This window comes from Pinus tabuliformis, chromosome 4_2 (assembly GCF_031772625.1).
Source record: "Pinus tabuliformis cultivar Carrire ecotype Pingquan chromosome 4_2, CPIR1, whole genome shotgun sequence".
Lineage (NCBI taxonomy): Eukaryota > Viridiplantae > Streptophyta > Pinopsida > Pinales > Pinaceae > Pinus > Pinus tabuliformis.
The window spans coordinates 185,028,482-185,055,654 of record NC_142304.1 but is presented as its reverse complement, the minus strand read 5'-3'; the positions used below and the strand labels follow the sequence as shown (position 1 = coordinate 185,055,654).

The 27,173-nt window shown below is 39.9% G+C and overlaps 1 protein-coding gene across 1 annotated transcript in view; it reads right to left on the bottom strand.

The window, feature by feature from the left end:
• Positions 1 to 27,173, bottom strand: part of LOC149168769 (protein PALE CRESS, chloroplastic-like) — a 269,623-nt gene that overhangs the window by 230,561 nt on the left and 11,889 nt on the right. The window contains exon 3 of the mRNA XM_089428419.1: positions 2,710 to 2,904. Coding sequence (XP_089284545.1) covers positions 2,710 to 2,904 — 195 coding nt within the window. The remainder of the gene's footprint in view (positions 1 to 2,709; positions 2,905 to 27,173) is intronic.

The following is a 27,173-nucleotide window of genomic DNA, read 5'->3' as shown; positions in this document are numbered from 1 at the left end:
GGTATGGAACTCGTATTTAATCAAGAGCACCAATCCCTCTATGTACCTTGATGTTAGTGACATTGGTTGTCGAACTCCTCTATCATGACCCTCCTAAAAATGTACGCATCACTCAAACAAAATCTTGACTTGACATGCTATACTTTTTCTATCTTATGTTAATGCTTAGAGGGTGATATTAATGACAAAGATCCCTATACAGATACAAAGGTAATGACAAAGATACCTCTGGATATTAATGCTTAGAGGGTGATATTAATGACAAAGATCCTGATTTTCCAACAAGACTAAAAAATTAGACATTTCTCGTGGTGGCAAGAGGCCCAAACATAAGAAATAGATAATAGATTTACTTCTCTTTTCTAGTTTCTAGTAGTTTTTATAACTATTGACTCTTTCATATTTATTATGATATTTTCTTAAACAATATATGACAATTTAAGTTTGAAGTTGGCAATTATAACTCATTAGTAATGAATTATGAATATGATGCTTCATGGAAGTTGAAAGTTGTTTCATTTCATTTCATTTTATAACATTTCATTTCAAGTTAGATATTATTTGTTGTAATGGTTACACTTAGCTTACAAGTACAACTTTGGTGATCAATGATGATAAATGTTATATATTGAATTTTGAAAGCTTGAAACTTTAAGATTGATGAATCATGAGACTCAATATGTTGTATGTTACTAACTTGTGGACGTGGTTGATGAAAATTATAACTTCTAGATGATTTTTGTTATATGGTTCAATCTATGTTTTTTTATGTTTTTTATATCTAATTAAGTATTCTACATGTTTTTGTTGACATATATGTATCAAAATATAAAAAATATAAAATAGATATATTATATAAAAAACACTCTGGGATTCGCTCCCAAACCGGGAGCTTCTGAAAATGTCGCTCCCGCTCCCGCTCCCAAATAACACTGCCTTTAAGGGTTCATTCCCCTTAGAATTTGGAGGTGTGGCATGAGTACCCCTCAATTTATGCAGTTTAGATTAATTAATTGAAGAAGAAGGACTTTTTCTTTTCCATAGGCTAGATTAGATGCTTTTAGCCTAGAAAAATAATATTTTAATGTAAAGGAACTTGAGCACCTCATCTAAAAACAGAGCTGCACTTTCTTTCATTTTCACATGGAATGAATTGGGGGAGAAATCCCTTAGCAACTCTCAAATTTTTACAATTTTCTGCTTCTTATAAATTGGCTATGGATGGATGAGTTGAGCAACCTTTTGGAAAGGTTATGATGATGTGGATTTTACTCTTTTCTTGGATAGATATTGGTGAAGCTTCAATGAATGTATGATAAAGTAAGTGGACTTTCATTGTCTTGGTTTTGTTTCTTGATGATGGCAATTATGCAGTAAGCAGGTGGGCTTGGTATTTTATTTTCATTCTCTCTTAACAAACCCTTCTTCCAAGTCTTTCAGGAAGGATGCGAGTGGATTATTTCCCTTATTTTGTCCTTAAAGATTGAAGAGTCTAGGGATAGTGAATGGACTTGCCCTAGCTTATTGAACCTAAATCCACTCCAATCCTATTGAAGTGTGTTGATGCTTGACCCCATATGCCCTCAAAAAAAATATTAACAAGCTAAGGCACTAGTCTTCCGTCCTCCCATCATTTTTATTCTTTACAAAAATCCTTTAAACTATTTTGCTAGGGTTTACTCTCTGAAATCAATTTGTAGTTCCTTGGTTGTGTGTATTTGGGGATCTTCCCTTTGCACCTATGTTGCACGAAACTTCTAGGAACCTAGCATTTCGGGACGTACCCGTACCTGAAACTCCAAAACTCGACCATCACGTAATCATCTATGAGAGCTGATATAGACTTGGTTTTCGTTCTAAATTGTCATCTATGACCCGGGTCTTATTCCCTTTTTTCTTGCAAGATAATGCGTTATTCACTTATTTATAAAAAAAAATTATATATATAAACATATTTCAGATGATGTTTCCATTTTTGAGAGGTGACATTTCTAAACGTACCAGTTTCGGAAACTCCGAAACGTTTTGGTGCTTTGTGCAACTTAGCTTTGAACTCAAATATGGAATTCACTCTAAAGAACCCTAGCAATCCTATCTTTCACCTTAAACACTAATTTTTGAATCCTTGGACTGGTGGTAATGCAAGTAGAAGCCTTAGGGAGCTCTTGACTTGGTTTGACTGGGCCATTAGATCCCTAAGATCTACAAGGGAGAACCACACTTGAGCTGGAAAGTGTTGGCCAAAAGCGAGAGGAGGGTTGGTGAGGTGACAATGGTTCCCTCTTAAGTACACAGGGTCTCACACTTGAGCTTTTGGACTTTATCTCGAGAAGTACGAGATTTTGCGCTGAAATATGTCCCATAAACAAGAATCAACCTCAAAACATATATAAACAAGAGGTCCGCTAAAACTTGATCATCTAGGAGAAAGACATGAACTGTTGAATGGCAAGCTAACTTAGGATACAAGAATGAAATAGCGGAGAAGCACATAATTAAAGAGATGTCAGTGATCAAAATAACCCAGGAAATTGCAAAACAAGCAATCCAGGAATTAATCATTGGTGCTGTACACCTTAAATACAGAAATGATGTTGAGAAGCAGTGGGAGTAGATGATGCTTAAAATATATGCATTCAATGTAATTCAGAACCTTTCTCAAGCCATCTGGAGATGCTTCGACAGTTATCTATTCATAACTATGCATACCTCTTCAACATCTTCACCTGACTTTATGAAGCTTGAAACAAGGAGCTTTGCACTCTTGACTTCCTTTTCAGGGTAGCCCATAAAACGAGAACCAATTTCTCGATACTCTTCCCTTTTTTTCTCCTCCTCAGCTTCCTCTTCCTTCCGTTGCCTTCTTAACTCCTTTGTTTTCTTACGCTGCTTTGCCTGCCACTCCTGTGTCAGCCCCTCCAACATGTCAGAAATATGTGCATCTCACTAACAATTCAAAGGTACCAATCAGGCATAGAAAATCTCAAATGCATTACATTATCAGTGGTCTAGATAGACAATAAACCATTTTCTACTGCAAGATGCTACTAAAACTATTGTTTTAGCAATGCACCCATATCTGTTAAAGGTGTTTTTCTGCTTAGAACTTCTTTAGAAATTTACTTGCAATGCAAATATAACTAAGGTATCATGCATCAAGCACATATCTGACAAGATAAAAGTTACCAAGGTCCATGGGTGCAGAAGCAAGGATGTCTGCAGGTGCAAAAAAATTTGAGGTCTGGTTCAACAATGCAGACACAAGTGCAGCACTAAATTGATAAAAGCTAAAAACCAAGATAAGAAAAATACGTGGAAAGTTAGGAAAAATTCTAGTTTGGGCATAAACCACAATAACATACTATAAAAGGTTTATATATTATGATTTTAGTATCATTGTGATAAATCCCCTATGAATTAGCACCAGGGTTCAGTGCAACTGCAGATTGGGCAAAGGGTGCATCTCAAGTACTTAGGTTCAAATACTAGATTCTAGTAATACCATAGTCCAGGTGCAAGAACCTCAGTAACTGTGGACCAGATGGTACAATAACAGCACTGAATGGCATAACAAGATTATAAGGAAATTCTGTTTCTGAAAAAAACAGAAACGCAAACATTCTACACCAATAGGTAGGGATTCAACATCTTTATGGAAAAAACTGAATTCACTTTTACAAGCAAAGTAAATTCCTGCTTAAAAAGCCTCAATTCACCTAAGCTAAAAGGGGATGGTTCCTCATGGAAAGTAGCATTGCACCTATATTTCCATAGCAATCCAATAACAGGTAGTTGAACTGTGCACCATAAAAATATGCAGTTGTCCCTAATCATCCAAAATGTCCCCAATGAGAGGCCCTTTCACAAAAAGAACGCAGGAAGGTGAAAAAAATAGTTAAATCCAGCCTAAAACCATGCCAACAAAATCTTTGCATGCGGGCATGTCCTGAAGACATGCTGAACTGTTTTATCTCTAGCACAAAGTTTGCATGCAACATTTGTAGCACCAACATTTTGAAGCCTGATCTTGGCAGCCAAACCTTGGTGGAGGATATGCCACAAACCATCCCAAAACTTTGTGCTTAAAGGAAATCCCCTCTCCTTTCCCTTCTTGTTGCATCATAGACCTCATTAGTCCTAGCAGTTGTTTCATGGATTGTATATGTATTATTTTTTCAATCATAGTGAAACTTCATTACATATATCAACTCAACACGGTACGTAAGAAATATCAATTCTATGTTCTCTAGTGGGACTTACTACCCTTCATGTTAGTAAGGGTACACATATTTTTGCAATACATTTCACACCATTGTAAGTCCAAGGTCACAAGTTGAAGCCTTGTAACAACCAAGTGAGGCACTGTATTAGGCATTACAAACCTTGTGTTTGGTCAGGCCATGGCCAATCCCTTTGGGGCCATCTCTTGTTCATTTTGTCCTAGATAGGATTGGAGGGCCTTGGAGGGGCATACTTAAGGACTCATGGTTTTAGAGGAGCCAGCTTATGTAGGAGGGATCACTAGTGTATGGAGTCATGGACCAATACAACTCGCATCAGGGTGCACCTATGTCTTGCTGCATGGTAATGTGTCTATTGATTCTATATATGGTCTTCACCTTGGTGCAAAAGCCCCATATAGTTCTCAACATGACAGTCTCACAAAGTCAACTTTCACATTTCTCGAGGCAGTTCACAATTCCAAATGCAAGTGGTCTCAGAACTCAAGCACCAAACACCCGTGACCTAACTAGCAAAAAGCCTCAATAGAAGATGGGGAATTCAAGATGTTGAGGATACATGGGTCGAAATATGACAATTCATCTAGAATAATAAAATAGCCTTCAAGCTTTGATTGCCTGGTTAGATCATTGTTACCCACCAAAACGCCCCACACGAGAAAACTTTTTCTCCCATTTTGGACAGCCAACCAACCAACAAGCTTCCACCTATGTTGCATGAAACATCATGATAGGGGTCATCTCAGTACCCAAAATGGGTCAAAACCTAAGTTACCAGAAAACGGATACGGGTACGGGGTTTGAAACGGATACGGCAAATTTTCAAAAAATCTGGATACGATACGGCAGGAAACGACACATAATAAATATAATATATATATATATATATATATTAAAAATAAAAAATTCATATTACCATTCATATTTCAGAATCTAGATTATCATCTATGATCTATCATGATTCATCATCATCAATTCAAGTTTCAACATATGCCATATAGCATAAACATTCAACATTGCCATCATCATTAACGATTATTATAACATTCATGATTCAAGTTTCAAGTTTCAACATATCATCAAGTTATCAACATGACAAGTTACACAGTACGACAATTTAGAACACTGTTCCAATAACCAATATCACACTTCTGCCATGGTCCAAACCATTCACATATTACTATACACAGATTATTTCCTAGGACTGCTATTTGAATAATAATAAGTTGGCTTTTTAAATCTAAATAACTGTAATCAATTCCAAACAGTTTTGCAAGGGAGTTTATCAACAATTTAAATGCTTGCTTCCTCAGAGATAGATGCCCTAATGAGGACCAGGCCACCAAACTAACAATAATCAGATCCAAACGAAACCCTAAGAGAACTGATGTGTAGACCTCAGGACCCTTGCTGACTGAACTTTGAAAATTATGTATGATAAGGTGCTGAAACAAAATTTCTAATGAGGATCTAATCTTTAGTTTGATGAGCAAAGTTAGGACTACAAAACTGCACTTCAGATCAAATAAAAGCCTTAACAAGTCCAAACAAATCCCTGAGATATAAAAGAATAAAAAAATTCCCAAGAACCAAAATAAAATAAAGCAAATAGGCTGCCGCAGAGCTTTATAATGTGAGGAATGCTACAACACAACTACGTTGGCGTCAGAATTTTTCTTTTGACCTCAATGAAACCCAAATTCAAATCGAAAATAAAGACTGCCCAAATCCCTTAGCTATTCTTTTGAATCTGTCTTTTATTCTTCACAGAACCGAATTTCCATTTCAAATTCAGAGCTTTCTCATTTATATTTTTCGTTAATCTCTAGAGGACTACAGAATCGTTATTATATAGTTTTCTGTTGGATAGAAGGGATCAGCAACCAAAACGTTTTGAAATGTTTAAAAAACCTATCATGATTTGCCTGAAACGTATTTTTTTTTTTAACGGGAGGTTTTTTTTTCTGGAAAACGCCTGGAAAACGGCTAGGGAAAAAACGGCCCGTTTCCAAAACATAAAACGGCACCCAAAACGTTTTTCTGCCGTTTTTTTGCCGTTTCCGTACTGCATACGTATCAGAAACGTAAAACGGCGTTTCTGTTGTTCAGGCAGCCGTTTCCGGTAACCTAGGTCAAAACGCCAAAAATGGCCCCAAAACATCGTCAGCCATCCTGGACTGTGTTTCACGATTCTGAAATGCTATCCAGGCCGACAGTGTTTCGGGGCCGTTTTGGCTGCTACAAGCCGCATTTCAGCCAGAATTTTCCTTTTTTTTATTTTCCAGCATATCAAGGGGCCGAGAAGGGTGTGCGTCCCTTCTATGGCCCAAAAACAATAAGTTAACACTTTATGTAGTTAAACACTTAGTTAACAAAACTTAATTAGAAATAAAATTCTCTAAAAAATGAAAAAATTAGAATTATCTAGAAACTCTATCAGTGTCTTCTTTTCTATGAAAAGGCACTTCATTCACTCATTTCTCACACATTCTTCTACAAGACGAGCTTCCTACAGCAGCAGCAAGCATTTTAGTTGTTTTGGAGCATGGGCAGCAAGAAGAAGGGTGTGGACAACAGTTGTTTTTGTGAGTGTTGCATATTCTATTTCTGCATGCAATATTCCTACTGGAAACTTAGCAGTGATAAACAAGCAAAAACACCAAATGAAATTCAACATGCAATTAGACAGCCAAAAATTTGGCCAAAAATTGCACCAAGTTGAGCCATTTTATTAATATATCAAGGAGAGTGCAAAGATGTATGAAGTAGGTGCACCTGGACTTGCAAAAGCAAGCTAGACAAGTCCCATGCGATAGCAAGTGTTGCCCAAATGATAGGAAGTACCGCTCCTTCATTCCCTGCGTTGGCCCAGAAATTTTGTCGCTGCTAGCTGGAAAGGAACTGGAGTTTGACCCCTCTAGAGTGCTCAGAAAATTTCGCGAAATTAACTTGGTGCTCCCTTCACCAAACCCACAAAAACCCAGAAAGGGTTTGGCCTCATTCCGACCTTCTGGAAATACCCCCAAATAGTGTGAGTTCCTCCTCCAACTAGGAATTAGCACCCCTGTGAGTCTGTAGCCTAAATGACCACCAAAATGTTGAGGATACCGTCCAATAATTCTCCTTATGACCCCTAGAAAAACTCAGCCTCAAACTCCCGGTCAAGCCTCCCACAACAAGTCCACTCCTCACGTGACTGCGCAAGTCCATTCAAGCCACCTCTGAGCATGCCCAAGAAGAAGAAATGTGGCTGGAACAATGCCCACCCAATCTGCCCGCCAAACCACTGCAAAAATGATGCTAAATGCCAAGAAAATGAGCCCCTAAAACCCCGAAACCAACTCTACCCTAAAGCTCTCTCTCCACAAGAATGCGTGGTCCCTTTCTACACCCAGTCTACTCCAAAGTATCTTGAACCTCCCTATAGAATTCCCCTGGAACAGCTCTTCAATTGTAGCAACAACTCCCCTATGGTGGCACTCGAAGTCCACCGAAGAAGGAGTTGAGATCTCCCCTCAGAAATCTTGTGTGTTGAAAAGCACTTTGTAGACTTCGCTCAATAGCTCAAGCGTACAAAATAGTTTTTTTGTCAAATGATCAAAAGCCCCAAATTGATGCATGCTCCTCCTATTTATCATTCAACTTTTGTTTCTCCACGTGGGCCCCATCTATCGACCCCCTCTTGTCTTTCTCCCTTCAAAAGTGTGAGTTGCTCTAAGGGGTGCATATTCCCCTTGGGGTGGCACCCACCATCCACTAGGAATTTGATTTGCCTTCATTCTCCTATGTTGGAGCATCCCTTAGCCAAAATTTGCAAGTGGGGTCCTCCTAACCCACTTTTCCTAAGTCCTCCTTAGCAAAACTCCAAATTGTGTAAAATTGTGACTACTTAGTGACACTGCTAATTAGGAACATCACATTGCAACATTCATGGCCTCTCAAAGTTGTGTTTACAATGCCATTAAATCTACTCAAGCAACCATGCAGCAAGAATACTATTCTCTATGGAGGTATGTTACCAAAGTGAAGCAAATGGGTTCTGATGGTACATGGGAATGGCAGTGCAATTTATGCAAAATGGTAACACCTTTAAAGTTTAAGGGCTCTTACACAAAAGTGAAGGCTCACATTTTACATGAAGAGACAAATGGTATTTATGTGAGTGCACATACCAAAAATCCAGAGGTGAGAGCTAAATTCAAGAGAGAGAGTGATAACGCTCAAAGGTTGAAGGACCAAAGAAGCAAGAAACAGGGGGGCGCTAGCAGTAGCAGAAGAGTTATCCAAGCCATGAAATCCAGTGAAAGACAGTAGATTGTTGAAAATGCTTGATAATCAAGGGAGAGAAGAAGCTGACTCAAGAGTCGCAAGAGCCATATTTGCTTGCGGCATCTCTTTTAATGTGGTTCGATCTTCATATTGGTAGGATTTGGTGAGAGAAATTAACACAAAACCTCAAGGTTACAAGGGACCAAACTATGAAAAACTCAGAACAATTTTACTAAAGAAAGATAGGCAACTTCTTGATGATGTTTTGAAACCAATTCGTAACTCATGGGGTAGCACAAGGCTTTCCATTATCTCAAATGGTTGGATTGATACAAGATGCAGGCCTTTGATTAATGTCATTGCATCATCACCAAAAGGAGCCATGTTCATCAAAGCAAAAGATTGTTCAGATGAGGTAAAGGATAGTAAGTTCATTGTTGAAATTTTAATTGTTGTTATTGAACAAGTAGGGCCAAAAAATGTGGTGCAAGTTATCATAGATAATGCACATGTTTGCAAAGTTGCAGGCTTAATTGTTGAGAGTAGATACAATCACATATTTTGGACTCCTTGCATCATCCACAATTTGAATATGATTTTAGAAGAGATTGAGACAAGAACCAAATGGATTAAGGAGGTCACACGACAGGCTAGGGAGATTATAAAATTCATCATCAACCACCACCAATCTCAAGTAATATATCGAGAATACTCCAAATTAGAGTTGCACAAAGTTGTTGAGACAAGATATGCCTCAATCATCATAAGTATGGTCCACTTAGATGCATTTATGATCTTAGTCTCTAATGAATGGTTGCCTTCATTTGAGTTTGAGTTGATTTTGCCAAGTGATCCAGAGCAACAAAGGCCCTGAGGGCACCCTACTCCGCAAGATGCCTAGGCCATACATTACATTCCAAAGAGCATGATGAATTAACAAATGCAGCATTTCCCACTTTTGTTAGAGTGTTGTGCCTTTAGATGACTTGAGAAGTTGAAATACATCCCAGAGCACCCCCAAGAGCAAGAACATTGGGCTTCTCTTGCCTAGCATGGAGGATTCTTGATGATGTACCAATGGACCTAGCATGCCCCCAAGCTAGCCTTAACACTACTTGATGGGCATGCCATGATCCAAGGCCCAGATGAGGATGGTCATCCTTAGGATGATTGAGGAGGGATTGTTGCACCTGATGGATCCCTAACACTGGAGAGAGGAGGCACCACGTTGCTCACTTGACACCCATGGAGATGACATGTGGCACCCACAGCTAGATTTTGGACCCTTGGAGTTGCTTTGATGCATGATTTGGGAATTTTCCTCAAATGGAGGATGATCATGATGCTTGGAGACATTTTCAGCCTTGACTTTGCCTTGATGGAGCATTTGGAGCCCTAAAACAACATGACATCATCACCTTTTAGGTATACGACCCACATATGTGGGCTTATCTTGGCATATTTTGTTGTAAAGCTAGTGGGTTGGCTTGTAACCCTAATTTATTTTTTGTCCACTCAAAAATCAAACTTGTGTAGGGGCTTAGAAATTTTCATGTTGTTCATCATCACTTGTGGAAAACTCGACCTTTCTTAGATAACCCAGCCTAGTTATTGTACTTTGCTACTTTGTGGAGATGTGATCTTTAGTGCATATTTGGCTATTGGAGACTAGTGTTTGTTGTGGAGGCATCATTTTGGATAAAGAAGGCTTGTTCGTGGATATCTTGAGAGTACTTTTTGTTGAATATCTTTTATGATTATTGCATGTAATAAATAATGCTACGGTTTTGATGATCCATGTCTAAATGCTTATGTTTATACGAAGTACTTGTTGAATTTCGCATGCTATAATTTTGTATCCTTGGACTTCCTTAGAGAACCTCCTATAGAGCCTTCCTCTACAATATTTATCCCCTAATAAAGTGATAGTTAGGGTTGGCAAGTGAAAACCTAGGGTTTTCCTCTTACTCCCTTCAAGGGTTTGATATTTCGATAGTCAAAATCGCTAAGACTCCATCACCCAAGTAGTTAGAAGGCATTGGCATCTTGGTGGTCAAAAATCATAAAACTTTATCAATTTCTCTCTATCCTAAAATTGCGGCCCTTCAAAACAAGCTACTAAGGTTAGCGTCTCAAGTTGAATTCAACTAGGGCATGAGCGTTGAGCTAATTGGAAGTCGTTCCACCTTGTTGAGCCTTAAAACATCAAAATCTAGCAATTTTCATGGTTGAAAGTGCTTCCCTAGATCTAATGTCATCAACCCTAGACAATTCTAGGGTTTGAAAAAACTTTATTTTGCATTTAGGCTTCAACATCGGGTTATTTGAAGGTTTTTTGCTCCAATTTTTTATCACACTTTTCAATAAAACCTTTTCTTTCCTCCTGAACGCCTAATTGTGCTACTTTTGAATCATACACTAAAAACCCTAGGCGATAAGTCTCTCCTTATAAGCCTCTTCATAGGTATGTTATTCCCTTCCACGAAGGATTGAGCCTCGTTCCTAGTCTAAGTACCTTGATTAAGCCTACTGAAGTGTCACCTTTGATCCTTTAACCTAGAATACCATAGGTGACCTATACTGGGAAGCCTCCTGTGTAGTGAAATTCCACTAAAGAACAGGAGGAGAGCATTGAGGTGATAGTGGCATCCACCTCATTGTTGTATCTTAATCTAGGTTTTGCCTTGTGAGGCCTCTCACAAGACCTGCTAGATTTTGAGGCAACAATGACAATTAATCATATCTTGGTAGTTAATGTGAAAATTTCTCGAAATTCAAAATTCAATTCATAACAGAAATTTCACCTTCAACCTAGGAGGATTCTCGGATCTTAGCTTTGTGAATTTTCAGCCTTAGGGCTGCTATAAAACAAATGGCAATGGCAACAAATGGAGACTTAGCCCATTGTCACCTCAGCTAAGGCTCCCTTCTATTTACGGACTTTCACCGATTGGAGGAGACCAAGTATGTATGGAGTCACCAGTGAAGTATAAATCAATGGATATGAGTGACCCAAATCAACCCTTTCCCAGAGGAGTTTGAAGGATGGAGCTTGCTTGCTTTCTAAGCAGGGTAATATGTATTCTAGGGAAAGGAAGGAGGATTTGAGGATTAGGTTTATGGGATAAGACTTGTGAAGGAGTTCCCCAATCCCTAAAATCCTTGTTAGAATTGGTATCCCGGATGATTCTTAAAAAATGATCTTTCAAAGGAGCGGGACCACACGGGGCCAAGTGGACCCAGTCTAGGGTATGAGGACAATATGTTGCAACCAATGATATTCTTACGTTAGACAAGGTGGGGGAAAGGATCAAAGAAAGAATTTTTCACTTGAATATGTTGTTTTGACCCTATGAGGTACTAGCCTTGGGGACGACAGGGCAAGTTTTGATCCCGAAGCTAGGGCTTGGTTGTTCTCCCAACTTCACCATTGAAATGGCTTCAAAAGTGGAGGAAAACTTGAGGAAATGCCAATGCAGAAAACCCAAGGAGATCGTATTTTTTTTATGGCTAGCTTGTCGGAAAATTGATGCCCTAGGTACCCCAAATTGGCTAGACATGCGAGGAGGTGAAAGAATATGAGTTTTAGTGACCACCACCCTTGGTAGATCAATGCCTTAATCTTTGGGAGAATGGATTCTATGATGAATATGAATAGGATTTCTTGGTTCCCAGTCAAGGAGGCTTCAAGATCACTTCACCAGCCTTCTAGGTCAAGAAGAAGCAACCTTGCAGCTTTTATACTTCAATGTACAAGAGGAATGGCTTATTAAGGTCAAATTCTTTGATAGAATTACCCCTAGGAGATTTCACTCATATTACATGGCCCATACATTGAGAGATGCTATAATAGAGACAAATTCCACAATTTTAAGCAATAAATGCATGCAGCTTTTAGCCCTAAAACAGCAAAAATCTAAATCCAACGTATATGACAAAAGTAAACAAGAATAACATTAAAAAGCATGTACTTACATGTAGCAGAGTATATCCAACCATTCACAATTGACAGTAGAAAAGCTCCAAGAGAAGATAGACCAATATCCACACATCAAAATTCATCAATAAAGCTCCAATTCAACTTCTAGAAAAAGTGCGAAAATATCAAGAGAGAGAAGTGATCCAAACCAAAGTGATGATAAGCAAATGAGCTCATCTCACTTGTATTTATACACAACTTAGGAGTTTGAACTATCCTCCTTGGCCTACATAAGCTCCAAAAAGAAAATAATGTTCTAATAATAGAACTTTTGGTGACAAGCCCACCAAACTAGCTCATAAATGAAAAAGTAAGCCTCTCAAGAGGTCAAATAATAATCTATGCATGTTGTAGGGCCCTCTAAGAGGCCTGATGAGGTCCATGTGTGTCGCAATGAAGAATAGGACCCTCAAAAGCACTTGACAAGGGGTTGGCTCCTTGTAATAACCTTTGGCTCCAAATGACATGTGGGGACACACAAGTGTCCTCATGGGTCTCCAAACAAATCGAAGATGCTTGTAGATCGCTTGCAAGGGCTAGGATGATGGTGTAGGTGATGCCACATCATCGTGCAAGTCCTGGATCATTTGCCAAGTGTATGGTGTAGATCTGGGGCCAGCTGGGCATGATGGATCAGGTGCATCCTCCTCGTCCAATAAGTGAACCACAAGCAATCTTTGAATGTTGTGGGGATCCATGGAGTGCAATCTGTTGTTGTGGAGGCCCATGGCTCTCAACGCTCACCCTACATGTGCCAATGTAGCCCTCTGGAGGATTAGGACCCCATATAGGGAGACCAAACCCAAGATGGAAACCATCTACAATCCTGCATAAGATCCAATGCGTCCCCTAGCCTTCCAATACAACAAGTCATTAGAGAAATTGAGTAAATGAGCTTACCTAATCATGGACCCCAGGTGAGGACTTCATAATGGCCTACCCTTCCATAATGGGCTTTGGGATGTGCCAATGTCTCATAAACTCCAAATAGGGTTAACCAACCATCTTATTAGGTGGTTTCTACTTTTAAAGGGGATAATATAGTCAAGGTACATCCTTCAAGAGGTGGTGGCATGAAACAGATGGATGGATGAAGTAGGGAATGAGAAGGGGCATCCCTGGGTTACATGTTGTGGTACAAGGGTAGCTAATAAGAGGGAAGCCCACACTTGGGTTTATAATGTTTAGGAGGGAGTAATCGTGGTACATGAGGAGCCCCAGGTTTGATTTTTCCACCCTTCTTTATATGCCTTTTGCCTTTTTATGATTTTCTTTGATTAACTGCTCGGAGCTCAAGGAGTTAGAGCGAATGTATAAGATATAGCAGTGAATTCCCCCTTTGAAGGTGGGGTGGTTCATCGCCCACCAGGGGTTGGGACAATCATGGGTTCCTATATGATGAAGAAGGCTCATAGAAGCTGTAGGAACCAAGGTGATGGCCATGATGACGGGGTAGAGCTCATGTATTGGCTTTTTCCCACATGTTATCCTGGCTATATTTTGCATTTTGTGGTACATTTTCTCGTTGAATGTGGCCATATATGCTTTTATCTTCTTTTTTTAGCTGCATCAACCTTCAGGCTTCCTTCTAGGCCATGACCCAAGGTGTGGGCAAGGGGAAGGGGCAAGCTAACCATATGTGGGCCCAACAGAGGAATGTGGACCCAAGCGGGAAAAATGATGAATGGGGCAATAATGGACGGAAAGAGGGTAATATAAGCGGATAAGGGAGCGGGACCACGCAACCAAAATCGGGGTTTCCCGTTAAATACCATCCCTGGAACCAAATGGTCAGTAAAAGAGATCCCACAAGACTAGAACCCAAAGTTAATTCCTAAGAGGGGTCTAGGGGACAAAAGCACAATCCTAACCCATCCTTTCCGCTAAATCCCCCCATTAATCCATGCCCAGAAGTGTCCATGATAAGCAAACTGTAATACTCAATTTCCAAATGTCAAGGCATACCTTTAGGTTGAGGAGGCCCACCTTCAAACATAAGATCATGGCAAATGGGAAAGGGACCACATGACTGGTTCAAGTGGCGGAAAAGATGGCACAATGATCTAGCTGGTGGCTGCAAGGAGCTACTAGCTGCCGGCTGAGGACCATCTTGAAAAAAAAAATTATCCTAGGGATATTACCCACAAAATGGTGGGTAACATCAGGCTCCAACTAGGACATGATCTTTCGAAGAATTGAGTGAAGCTACTCGAACGGGAGGTCATGAGAACTCCAAGAATTTCTTGGTTATCGTAGACCTATCACCTACACATATAAGAGATGGAAAAACATGGGGTAGCATGCTTCCGCGGCATCTCATGATTGCACACGCTAATATGTTAGGCCATAAAATCAACAGAAAATAAAATATGTAAATATGCATCTATTTACCATGAGAAAATCATATGTTGTTATTTCTAATGCAGAAATCAACATGCAATGCATCCTACCCTAACACGCATATGACGAAGCTATTATTAAGTGTAATCATAAAGCCAATGCAACCAACATATCATCAAGTCAATATAAATATGCTTGCCTATATGATTACTCATGCAACAAGTCCAAAAGCAAATGCAAACCCAAACACATGGAGGATGTTGTCGGCGGGAGGTGGGAAAATATGATGCCCGCATATGGATGATTATGTGAGAAGAGGTAAGTAAAGGATGTAATCTAGTCCATGAGATCTTCTCTTGCAACAAAAATATAGATATGTCAACAACCAAACTCATAAACTTTCGATGGATGACGACCTCCGGCATATCACTTCCACCATTGTCCTTATTATTTACGTCGTGGCTTATGACTTTCATCGGGCTATGATTAGCAAGAAAGGGAGGTCGACGAGATGGAGAAACACAAGTAGGTTGCACATGATGATTACACTAGAGAGAGGAGACTATGGAGTGATCAAAACCCTCGAGGGTGTGTCCAAGGAGGAAAAGTATAATCAGTGATGGGTTTTTCCTTGATACTCTACTCGGGAGGGGAAAAGGGCTCACGGTTACTTGAGATCATATGACCAAGGGTGAGGGAATCACTTGATGAAGACCCAAGATGATGAGCAATAGGAAAAAGGGAGAAAGAAGTATTGTAGTCAACGGGTTGCGCTTTCCCAAAATCATAATCTAAAGGCTAAAGTGATTTGAACGTAGAATCATACTCAGGAGACGTGGGAGCCATATCAATTTCCTCAGTATCAAAGATTTGGTTTCTCCTAAAAGGAAAATTGATTACTTCCAACTGCCCATCTTTATGCAAAGGAAAATGAAGACTCTCCTTGCCAACGGTATCAATGGGTATGTCATCATAAATAATGCCTGAGGGGAAGGGAAGACCAATCTCATCCTCATCCTCCTTGTCGATGTCGTATATGAGAGCATAATCAAATTGATGACCAGCAATTTCCCATTTCTCCTTTTCAATGCGGAAATAATCTTCAATGTCATCTTTCAAAGGGCTAATGGGATCATCTCTATCAAGGTTTTCAAAAGAGGGCTCATCGGGAGTAATCTCCTTGAGAAAGGTAGGGTTGGTCTCAATTTCACTTTCCATAAATTCATCCTTCCAAGCACATGTTTCCTCAAAATCGTTATTTTCATCATGCGGGCCCAAAGAGGACCTATCTTCTTACTCATTGCCTAGATTCTTAATGTCTTGATGATTCTCGATGAGGGCTTCCTCTTGGATGCTTAATGCGGGGTGTACTTGAAAGTTGAAAATGTCTAAGAAAGCCATCAACAAACTCTTCAATAGATGAGATGCTCCTAGGTTCATGATCATGCAGCCATGAGTTATGACCGCTGAGAAATCCCATGAATAATAACATAAGGACATCTTGGTGGACAACCTTCTCTCTTGAAGCATTGGCATTAAATCTTTCTACATGGTTAATTGCGGAGAGTGGATTACCATCAAACACAGGCATCCCACGTACCATCCTTCCCACAATATGATTAGGATGTCTAGGGATGTTAGCAATGTCCACAGCGGGAAACTTATGAAAGAATGACAACCTATTAGATGTAACATCAAACATATGTAGGAGTCGTAGGGTGAGACTAAAGATGCCTAGAGAAATGCTTGCTTCACCCTACAAGCATCGACCTTAAAGTTCAATGAAGAACTAGGGCTTCATTCTTCCAATGGAGTCGCCAATAATGATGTGTCAATATGTCATATGGGGAACAAAACACACGTTTCGTGTCCCTGGCAAAGGTGCCAAAATGTTACTACTCAAACTAGTAGGGGAACTAAAGGTGATCCCTAAAGGGCAAATGCTAGAGCAAGGGCAAAAAATGGAGACAGCCCACTGTCACCTCAACAAAGGCTCCCTTCTATTTACGGACTTTCACTGATGGGAGGAGAACCAGTATGTATGGAGTCACCAGTGAAGGATAAGTCAATGGATATGAGTGACCCAAATAAACCCTTTCCCAATGGAGTTTCCAGGATGGAGCTTGCTTACTTTCTAAGCAAGGTACTATGTATTCTAGGGAAAGGAAGAGAGGATTTGAGGGTTAGGTTTATGGGATAAGACTTGTGAAGGAGTTCCCCAATCCCTAAAATCCTTGTTAGAATTGGTATCCTAAATGGTTTTTGAAGAATGATCTTTCAAAGGAGCGAGACCACACAGGCCCAAGTGGACCTGGTCTAAGGTATGAGGACAATATGTAGCAACCAATGATATTATTACCCAAGACAAGGTGGGGGAAAGGATCAAAGAAAGATTTTTTCACTTGAAGATGTTTTTTTGACCCTATGAGGTACTAGCCTTGGGGATGGCATTTTGATCCCAGAGCTAGGGTTTGGTTTTTCTCCCAACTCCACCGTCGAAATGGCTTCAAAATTGGAGGAGAACTTGAGGAAAGGTCAGCACCGGAGACCCTAGGAGATCAAATTTTTTTTATGGCTAGCTTGTCAGGAAATTGATGCCCTAGGTACCCCAACTTGGCTAGACCTGCGAGGAGGTGAAAGAATATGAGTTTTAGTGACCACCCTTGGTAGATCAGTGCCTTAATCTTTGGGAGAATGGATTCTATGATGAATATGAATAGGATTTCTTGGTTCCCAGTCAAGGAGGCTTCTAGGTCAAGAAGAAGCAACCTTGCAGCTTTTATACTTCGATGTGCAAGAGGAATGGCTCATCAAGGTCAAATTCTATGATAGAATTACCCCAAGGAGAATTCGTTCATATTACATGGCCCATACATTGAGAGATGTTATAATAGAGACAAATTCCACAATTTTAAGTAGTGAATGCATGCAACAATTAGCCCTAGAACAGCGAAAATCCCAATCCAACATATATGACAAAAGTAAACAAGAATAACATTAAAAAGCATGTACTTACATGTAACAGAGTATATCCAACCATTCACAATTGACAATAGAGAAGCTCCAAGAGAAGATAGACCAATATCCACACATCAAAATTCATCCATAAAGCTCCAATTCATCCTCTAGAAAATGTGCAAAATCTCAAGAGAGAGAAGTGATCCAAACCAAAGTGATGATGAGCAAATGAGTTCATCTCACTTGTATTTATACACAACTTAGGAGTTTGAATTAGCCTCCTTGGCCTACATAAGCCCCAAAAATAAAATAATGTTCTAATAATACAACTTTTGGTGACAAGCCCACTAAACTAGCTCATAATGAAAAAGTAAGCCTCTCAAGATGTCAAATAATAATCTATGCATGTTGTAGGGCCCTCTAAGAGGCCTAATGAGGTCCATGGGTGCCACAATAAAGAATAGGACCCTCAAAAGCAGCGGACAAGGGGTTGGCCCCTTGTAATAACCTCTAGCTCCAAGTGACATGTGGGGGCACACAAGTGTCCTCATGGGTCTCCAAACAAATCGAAGATGCATGTAGATCGCCTGCAAGGGCTAGGATGATGGTGTAGGTGATGCCACATCATCGTGCAAGTCCTGGATCATCTGCCAAGTGTATGGTGTAGATCTGGGGCCAGTTGGGCATGATGGATCAGGTGCATCCTCCTTGTCCAATAAGTGAACCACGAGAAATCTCTGAATGGTTGTGGGGATCCATGGAGTGCAATCTGTTGTTGTGGAGGCCCATGCCTCTCAAAGGTCACCCTATGTGCCAATGTAGCACTCTGGAGGATTAGGACCCCGTATAGGGAGACCAAACCCAGGATGGAAACCATCTGCATTCCTACATAAGATCAATGCATCTCCTAGCCTTCCAATACAACAAGTCATTAGAGAAATCGAGTAAATGAGCTTACCTAATCATAGACCCCAAGTGGGGACTTCATAATGGCCTGCCCTTCCATAATGGGCTTCGAGATGTGCCAATGTCTCCTAAACTCCAAATGGGGTTAACCAACCATCCTATTAGGTGATTTCTACTTCTAAAGGGGATAATATAGTCAAGGTACATCGTTCAAGAGGTGGTGGCATGTGACAGATGGGTGGATGAAGTAGCGAATGAGAAAGGGCAACCCTGGGTCACAAGCTAGGGTACAAGGGTAGTTAATAAGAGGGAAGCCCACACTTGGGTTTGTAATGTGTAGGAGGGAGCAATCACGGTACGTGAGGTTCCCCGGCCTTGATTTTTCCACCCTTCTTTATATGTCTTTTGCTTTTTTATGATTTTTTTATTAACTACTCAGGGCTCAAGGAGTTAGAGCATGATGTATAAGATATAGCAATGAATTCCCCCTTTTAAGGTGGGGCAGTTCATCGCCCACCAGGGGTTGAAACAATCATGGGTTCCTATATGATGAAGAAGGCTCATAGAACCTGTAGGAACTAGGGTGATGGCCATGATGACGAGATAGAGCTCATGTATTGGCTTTTGCCCACGTGCTAAATGTATTTGTCCCTGCCATCTTTTGTATTTTGTGGCACACTTTCCTATTGAATGTGGCCATATATGCTTTTATCTTTTTTTTTAGCTATATCAACCTCTGGGCTTCATTCCAGGCCATGACCCAAGGTGTGGGCAAGGGAAGGGGCAAGCTAACCCTATGTGGACCCAACGAAGAAATGTGGACCTAGGCGGGAAAAATGATGAATGGGGTAGTAATGGATGGAAAGAGGGTGATATAAGCGGATAAGGGAGCGGGACCATGCAACCAAAATCGGGGTTTCCCGTGAAATACCATCCCCAGAACCAAATGGTCAGTAAAAGAGATCCCACGGGACTAGAACCCAAGGTTAATTCCTAAGAGGGGTGTAGGGGACAGAAGCACAAACCTAACCCATCCTTTCCATCGAATCCCCCCATTAATCAATGCCCAAAAGTGTCCATGATAAGCAAACTACAATACTCAATTTCCAAATGACAAGGCATACCTTTAAATTCAGGAGGCCCACCTTCAAATATACGATCATGGCCGATAGGCGAGTGACCACATGGTTGGCTCAGGTGGCGGAGAAGATGGCACAATGAGCTAGTTGGTGGCTGCAAGGGGGTGTTGGTTGTTGGCTAAGGACCATCTTGGAGAAAAAAAATCTCCTAGGGTTCTTACCCACAAAATGATGGGTAACAGGCACCAAGGTCAGTGCCCAACTGACCATGGGATCAATCAATGAGGCCAAACTCTCCAACTATATGCAATGGTTCTCAATTAAGCACAATGACCCAAGAGAGTACACATGGTCTATCTCCCCTACCATAAACAAGGTCTCTCAGTCCATGACCCAAGGGAGGAATCCCAATCTTGATATCAAACTCCCTAACTATATAGTCTCTCAGTCAAATTCAATGACCCCAAGGGAGAGAACTCAAAAGCAATGTCCCCGACCAAACCCACAGGTCTCCTAGTCAAACACAATGAATTAAGGGATCACTCAAAGCCTCAAAACCAAACTCCTCAACCATATTGGTTTCTCAGTCAATCTCAATGACCCAAGGGAGTATGAAGATCTTCCCAACCATAAACCTCAGTCTCTCTGCTAAGCCCATGGAAGATTGTTAATCACATGATGCTATACAATCAATGTTCCCTCTCTCTCAGAGAGGGATTCTTAATAACTCCAAGTTGTACTTTGAAACAAGCAAACTTCATCCAGGATATAATGGTTTTGTCAAAACATCAGTAACCTGCTCATCAGTAGGTACATATTCGAGCCTCACAGCTCCTCTCTAAACAATATTTTGGATGTAATGATACTTGATCTCAATGAGCTTCGACTTGTCACGAAAAACTAGGTTCTCAAAAAACTGTACACAGCTTTGATTACCACAATATACAATGGTCGATTCCAGAACTTGATCAAAAAAACTAGCAAATAGCTTATGAAGTAACACAACTTCACAACAAGCTAAACATGTAGTAATATACTCAGTTTCAGCCATACTAAGAGCAACAAAAGTTTGCTTCTTATTAGACCATGAAATCATAACAGAGCCCAAGCTTAAAATAGAAACCAAATGTGCTCTTTCTATCATTAGTGCATCCATCCTAATCAACGTCAATAAAACCATGCAACTACCATTTTCCATTAGCAACATATCTCAAACCATAATCAATGGTGCCATGGAGATATCTCAATATATGTTTCGCTACAACCCAAGCACATGTTTGGGCTCAACGTGTTCACAGCATAACAAATATCAAGCCCGGTGTTCACCAAATAGTTCAATCATTCAATGAGCCAATCAATTTGTGATACATAGAGGGATCAACTAGATCAGAATCACAATCTCATAGCTTCTTCAAATTTGTCACCATGGGAGTGTCCATGGACTTACAGTCCATCATGCCAAATTTTTGAAGGATCTTAATGGTGTACTTTCCTTTTCCAACAAAGATTTCATCAGGATTTTGCCATATTTCCAATCCCAAATAGTAATGCATAAGACCAATATCCTTCATCTCAAATTCAGAAATCAGCTCCCTCTTACACTGGACAATGAGAACCTCAACCCCTGTCAAAATAGATCATCTACATATAGCAGCAAAATCAAGGGCTCACCTTCAACAACTTTGAAGTACAAATTTGGATCAGCATCGCTCTTTTTGAAACCAAGGCTCAACAAATAACTATCAATGCGAGAGTACCATGCACGAGGAGCTTGCTTAAGCCCATACAAGGCTTTCTTCAATTTGCAAACATGTGTCTCTCTATCATGAACCTCAAAGCCTTGAGGTTGCTCAATATAAACTTCCTCTTCAATGACTCCATTCAGAAAGGCAGTCTTGACATCCATTTGATGCAATTTCCAACCTGCAATAGAAGCAAGAGCAATAATGGATCTAATAGAAGAATACCTAGCAACAAGAGCAAATGTGTCTTCATAATCTTCTCCCTCTTTCTGGGAGAATCCATGGGCCACAAATCTTGCCTTGTACTTCTCAATGCTTCCATCAGCTGCATGCTTGATTTTGTAGATCCATTTGGAAGACACAACAGATTTCCCTTCAAGTCTTGGCACGATTTCCCATACATCATTCTTCAATATGGACTAGTACTCTTCAATCATAGCATCTTTCCAAACTTGATGTTCAATTGCTTCTTCATAGGTGGATGGCTCAGACTCAATGATCTTACACATCATTGTTGCATAACCTGAATACTTCTTCGACCTCTTGCTTTCTTTGAAATTCCCACGAGGTGCAACATGTCCTTCAGCTTCTTTCAAAGTTATTTCAAGCCAAGCAAGTCACGTTCTAGTCTCAGGTATAGAGACTCTTGTTGAGTCAACAAATTCTTGTGGACCATCAGACTCTTCTTGAGAATCTAGATCCATAGGTTCAGGTTCTTTAGATTTTGATTCCACATTCTTAGGAGCCACTTGCATTTCATCATCAAAGTCCAAGTGTGATCCCTTGGACTTCCAGAAAGCAACATCCTCGTCAAAAATGACATCTTTGCAAGTTTCAATTGATTATTATCCTGATACATATACCCTGAAGGCCTTTGAATTTTCGTTGTAGCCAACAGAAGTTCCCTTCTTCCCAGAAAGTTCCAACTTCATCCTTTTCTTCTATGACTATTAACAGGACAACTGAAAATTCTTAAATGTTCAACATTAGGTCTCTCACCTGTGAATACTTCTTCAGGAGTCTTATAATCCAAGATTCGGTGTGGACATTTGTTTCAAACATAAACAATTCTATTTGAAGCCTCTCCCCATAGAAACATCGGCAACTCTTAATCATGAAGCGTGGCTTTGGCACATTCCATAATAGTCCTATTCTTCCTTTCGTCAATTCCATTTTGTTGTGGATAGTAGGGAACTATCAACTCCCTCTTAATTTCAGCGTCCCTGCAGAAAGCAATCAACTCCTTGGATACATATTCTCCTCCATTATCAGATCTCAAAGTCTTAATCCTTCTTCCTATAGCATTTTCAACATGTGCCTTGAATTCTCGAAACTTTTCAAATACTTCATCCTTGGATTTCAAGAAATAAATCCATGTTTTACAAAAGTAATCATCAATGAAAGTGACATAATACAAATGACCACCCAAGGATTTGTCAAACATAGGCCCACAAACATCAAAATGCACAAGATCCAAGATTCCTTTGGATCTACTATCACTGCTAGTACATTGTACTTTAACATTTTTCCCAAGAGCACATCCTTTGCAAACTCCATCATGTTCAATCTTGATTTCAAGTACACCTTTAACAAAATCCTTCATTCTAGACAAAGCTTTATAATGAACATGAGCGTACCTTTGATGCCATAGTTCACAAAGATCAGATGTGTTGTGTATCAAGGCTTGAATTGAGCAACTAAGGAGACAATATAGGCCTCCAATTCGTACACCAATGACTTTAACAGATTCAAAGGAGGAATCTTTCTTCCATACTAGAACTTGTCCATCAACAAATGCAATTCTATATCCTTTGTCTTTAACAGATAAAATGGACAACATATTCTTCTAGGAACATATAAAATGTTGTTAACAGCGACATTACCTCCTAACTCCAATTGGAAGGATGATGAACCAATGCCTTTGACTTCGTACTTGCCATTATCTCCAAGCTCAACCCTTTGAGCTATCTTCTTTTCAACCAATTCAAAGAGATGCTCACGACTTCCAGTCATGTGCCTAGAGGCACCACTATCCACCAACCAAATTTCATCATGACCTGCAATGGAACCTATAAAAGCATAATAAAATGAATATTCATCATCAAAATCTCTCTTTCTAGGCATGTGCCTAAAGGCACCACTATCCACCAACCAAATTTCATCATGACCTGCAATGGAACCTATAAAAGCATAATAAAATGAATATTCATCATCAGAATCTCTATTTCTAGGCATGTGCCTAGAGGCACCACTATCCAGCAACCAAATTTCATCATGACTTGCAATGGAACCTATAAAAGCATAATAAAATGAATATTCATCATCAGAATCTCTCTTTTTAGGCCTCCTCTTATGTGAGGGTTCATTAAGGCCAACTACAGAAGCATGGTGCTTCCCTTTCCCTTTTCGATCATCATCCCTTTGAGGATCATTCCTTTGAGGACACCTATTTTGATAGTGACCATATGCTTGGCAACAAAAACATTGAACATTTGTCATGTCTCTTCTTTATTAAGAGGGAGGAGGAGGTCTTCTTTGTGGAGCAAGTCTTGAATTAGGTCTCCTACCTGTATTTCTTTGAAATCTTCCAAAAATTCTTCTACCTTGTTATTCTTTGGGTGGGTTACAAAAGCTTGAGAATCTTCACCTGGATTTGAAATCTTGCCTCAGGATAGGAGCCTTGATCCTTCTTGAGTACAAGAAGCCCATAGCTTATCAAAGGAAGGTGGATTTTCTTTGCCACTAATGCTTGTTGCAAAAGAGTCCCAAGATTCAAGCAGACCACCCATTGCTACAGCGACTAATTCTTTGTCAAATACTTGTTCATCAATAGCCTTGAGTTGATCTCTTATTTGAGATATTCTCACGAAGTATGATGCCACAGTATCATTCTTTATCATCTTGACATCGTGAAGCTAACCCCTTAGACTTATAGATTGATTGATGTTGTTGATGGTGTACAATCCAATGAGAGCATCATACATCTCCTTGGAAGATTTGTGATCAGTAATATAGGGAATTAGATGATCTCTAACAGATTCCACAATGATGCTCATAGCCAAGATGTCATCTTCCTGAAACTTGTCCTTTCCTACTTGATCAGTTGGTTTAGTAACTTTTCCCAAAACAATACCCAAGGCCTTATGCCTTGCAAGCACTAGGTCAATTCTAGTCTTCCATGCCCTGAAGTTTGTAGCTCCTTCAAGCTTGTTTTCTGTCTTCATGAAGGAATTCATGATGAAGATGACCAATCAAAACAAAAGATGTAGAATCCCAATGCTCTTCAAGGTGATCTCAATGCTCTTTCCCTTCACCAAAGCTCTAATACCATGTTGATTTTCTAGTGCAATCAAGACTAGTACAATTTTTCAAACTGATAACTACTTCCAATGATACAATTAAACTTCTTTAGAGCATTCCAATCATTAAGCAGTTATACATGAAAATTTTCAACCATTAACTTCTTCAATAGAGAAATAGAGATCACAGTAAACAATGAGACAAGAGACACCAAAATTTTGGTCAATGACCAAGGCAAAACCTACAAGGGGAAAACCCAGAAATCTTTTCTTAAGAGAGAGAGTTCAATTCATCAAAATGTACATCAGAATATTCTAATCAAAATTTCAATCTTCTGACCTCAATAAATGCCAAGTCAAAACAGTCAAAGGAGAGAGAAATAGTCAACACTAGTCCAAGCCAAAGTCTACAACAGAGGGCCGAATTTTGTCTTGAGGAAGCTAGTCAACTGGAGTCGAAATTCAGTCAAATCATAGTCAACGAACCACAGTCAAAACTCGGTCAAATCATAGAAGTTGACCTGTGGTTAACCATCGGTCTGTTGGACATTAGATAAACCAACGCTCCCCGTGTGTTTGGTGACATGGAATAACCGCCTCTCATGGATCCTTATCTTGGGCGATGCGATCGTTGACTAACACCTGCAGGTTTTGGGTCTAACGGCAATCGTGATTCCCAACAAGTGGTATCAGAGCGTAGGTCACGAGTTCAATACACACCTGACTCGCGTTGGGGGGAGATTGTTGGACATTGGATAAACCAATGCTCCCCATGTGTTTCGTGACATGGACTAGCCGCCTCTCGTGGATCCTTACCTCTAGCGATGCGATCATTGACTAACACCTGCGAGTTTTGGTCTAACGGCAATCATGATTCCCAACACGGTCAACATGCCAAAACAAAAGTAGAACTTCGATCAAATAGAGTCAACAAATCACAAATAATTCCAACCTCCAAGATCAGTCAAAAACTCGATCAAACTTCAACAGATAACCCCAAGTCAATGATTGTCAAATAGAAGACAAGAGAACTGGTCAACATAGAAATAATCTTTCTCTTTTCTTCTTCGCATGTGTGGATAGATCTCCTTGTTTCAGATCGAATGGTTGAGTGAGAGATGCCAAATGAGGTCAATCAAACTCCAATTTATATGAGTGTTAGGATGAGGGTTTTTACCATAGGGTCAAACCCTTTCAATGAGAGGGGTCGACTTGGTAAACATGAAAAATACAAAATTTCTCCTTTGATTTGCCAATGAAAATACCGCCCAAATCTACCAAATTTCTACAGTGATCAAATACAAGAAGGGCAGCACAAACAAGTTCGTAGATGTGCTTTCAGGGCCACCCACATAAAAGATCATAGCTTTGGCAACTCTGATGCATATGGAGCCTTTCACCTATGAAGCTTATAGAGAGGCATATACAGAGGATGAAGACTTCAAGGAGGTGTTTCAGAAGTTGCAAAGCCAAAGTCATGTGCACAATGGCAATAGCATAGTTAACTATCATCTCCAGAATGGATTACTCTACAGGTTGGACAAGTTACGTGTTCCTAAAGGTGAGCAACTGCAACTAATGAGAGAAGCTCGCACCTCTAAGGTTGCAGGGCATTTTGGTGTAAGGAAAACAATGGTCAACTTACAAAGGTATGTGTACTGGCCTAGGATGCAAGAAGATGTAGCTAGGTTCATAAGAGGATGTATGTTTAGTTGTACCATCAAGTCTAGTAACAAGAAACAGGGTTTATATTATCCATTACATGTACCCACTTGCCCCTAAAAGAGCATTTCCATGGACTTTGTGGGAGGTTTACCAACATCTAAAAAGGGAAAAGACAACTTGTTCATGGTAGTTGACAAGCTCAGCAAGATGTGCATTCTTATGCCCTATAAAAAGACCATCAATGGGAAAGAAGAAACAAACTTGTTCTTTGGACAAGCCTGAGTGCACTTTGAAATACCAAAGAGAAACGTTTCAAACATGGACACAATATTTCTCAATCCATTTTGGACTACATTATGGAAGACGTTGGACACAAAGTTGAAGAATTCTACAGCATTCCATCCACAAACAGATTGGAAAACAGAAGTAGTTAACAAGACTTTAGTGCAATGTTTGAGGGGTTACAATCAAAAGCATCCAAAGACTTGGGTTGAAAATCTAGTCTATATACAACACTCTTATAATAGAGCAATCCACACTTCTACTGGTAAGTCCCCATTTGAAACTTGTTTTGGATATTCGCTACCTTCACCTTTGGATATTGCATATGGAAAGCAAGGAGTAAGGAGGGTCTCACAGGGGATGCTTTAAGGGAGTAGAAACTTATGGAGAAGATCATGCAAATCCATCTACAA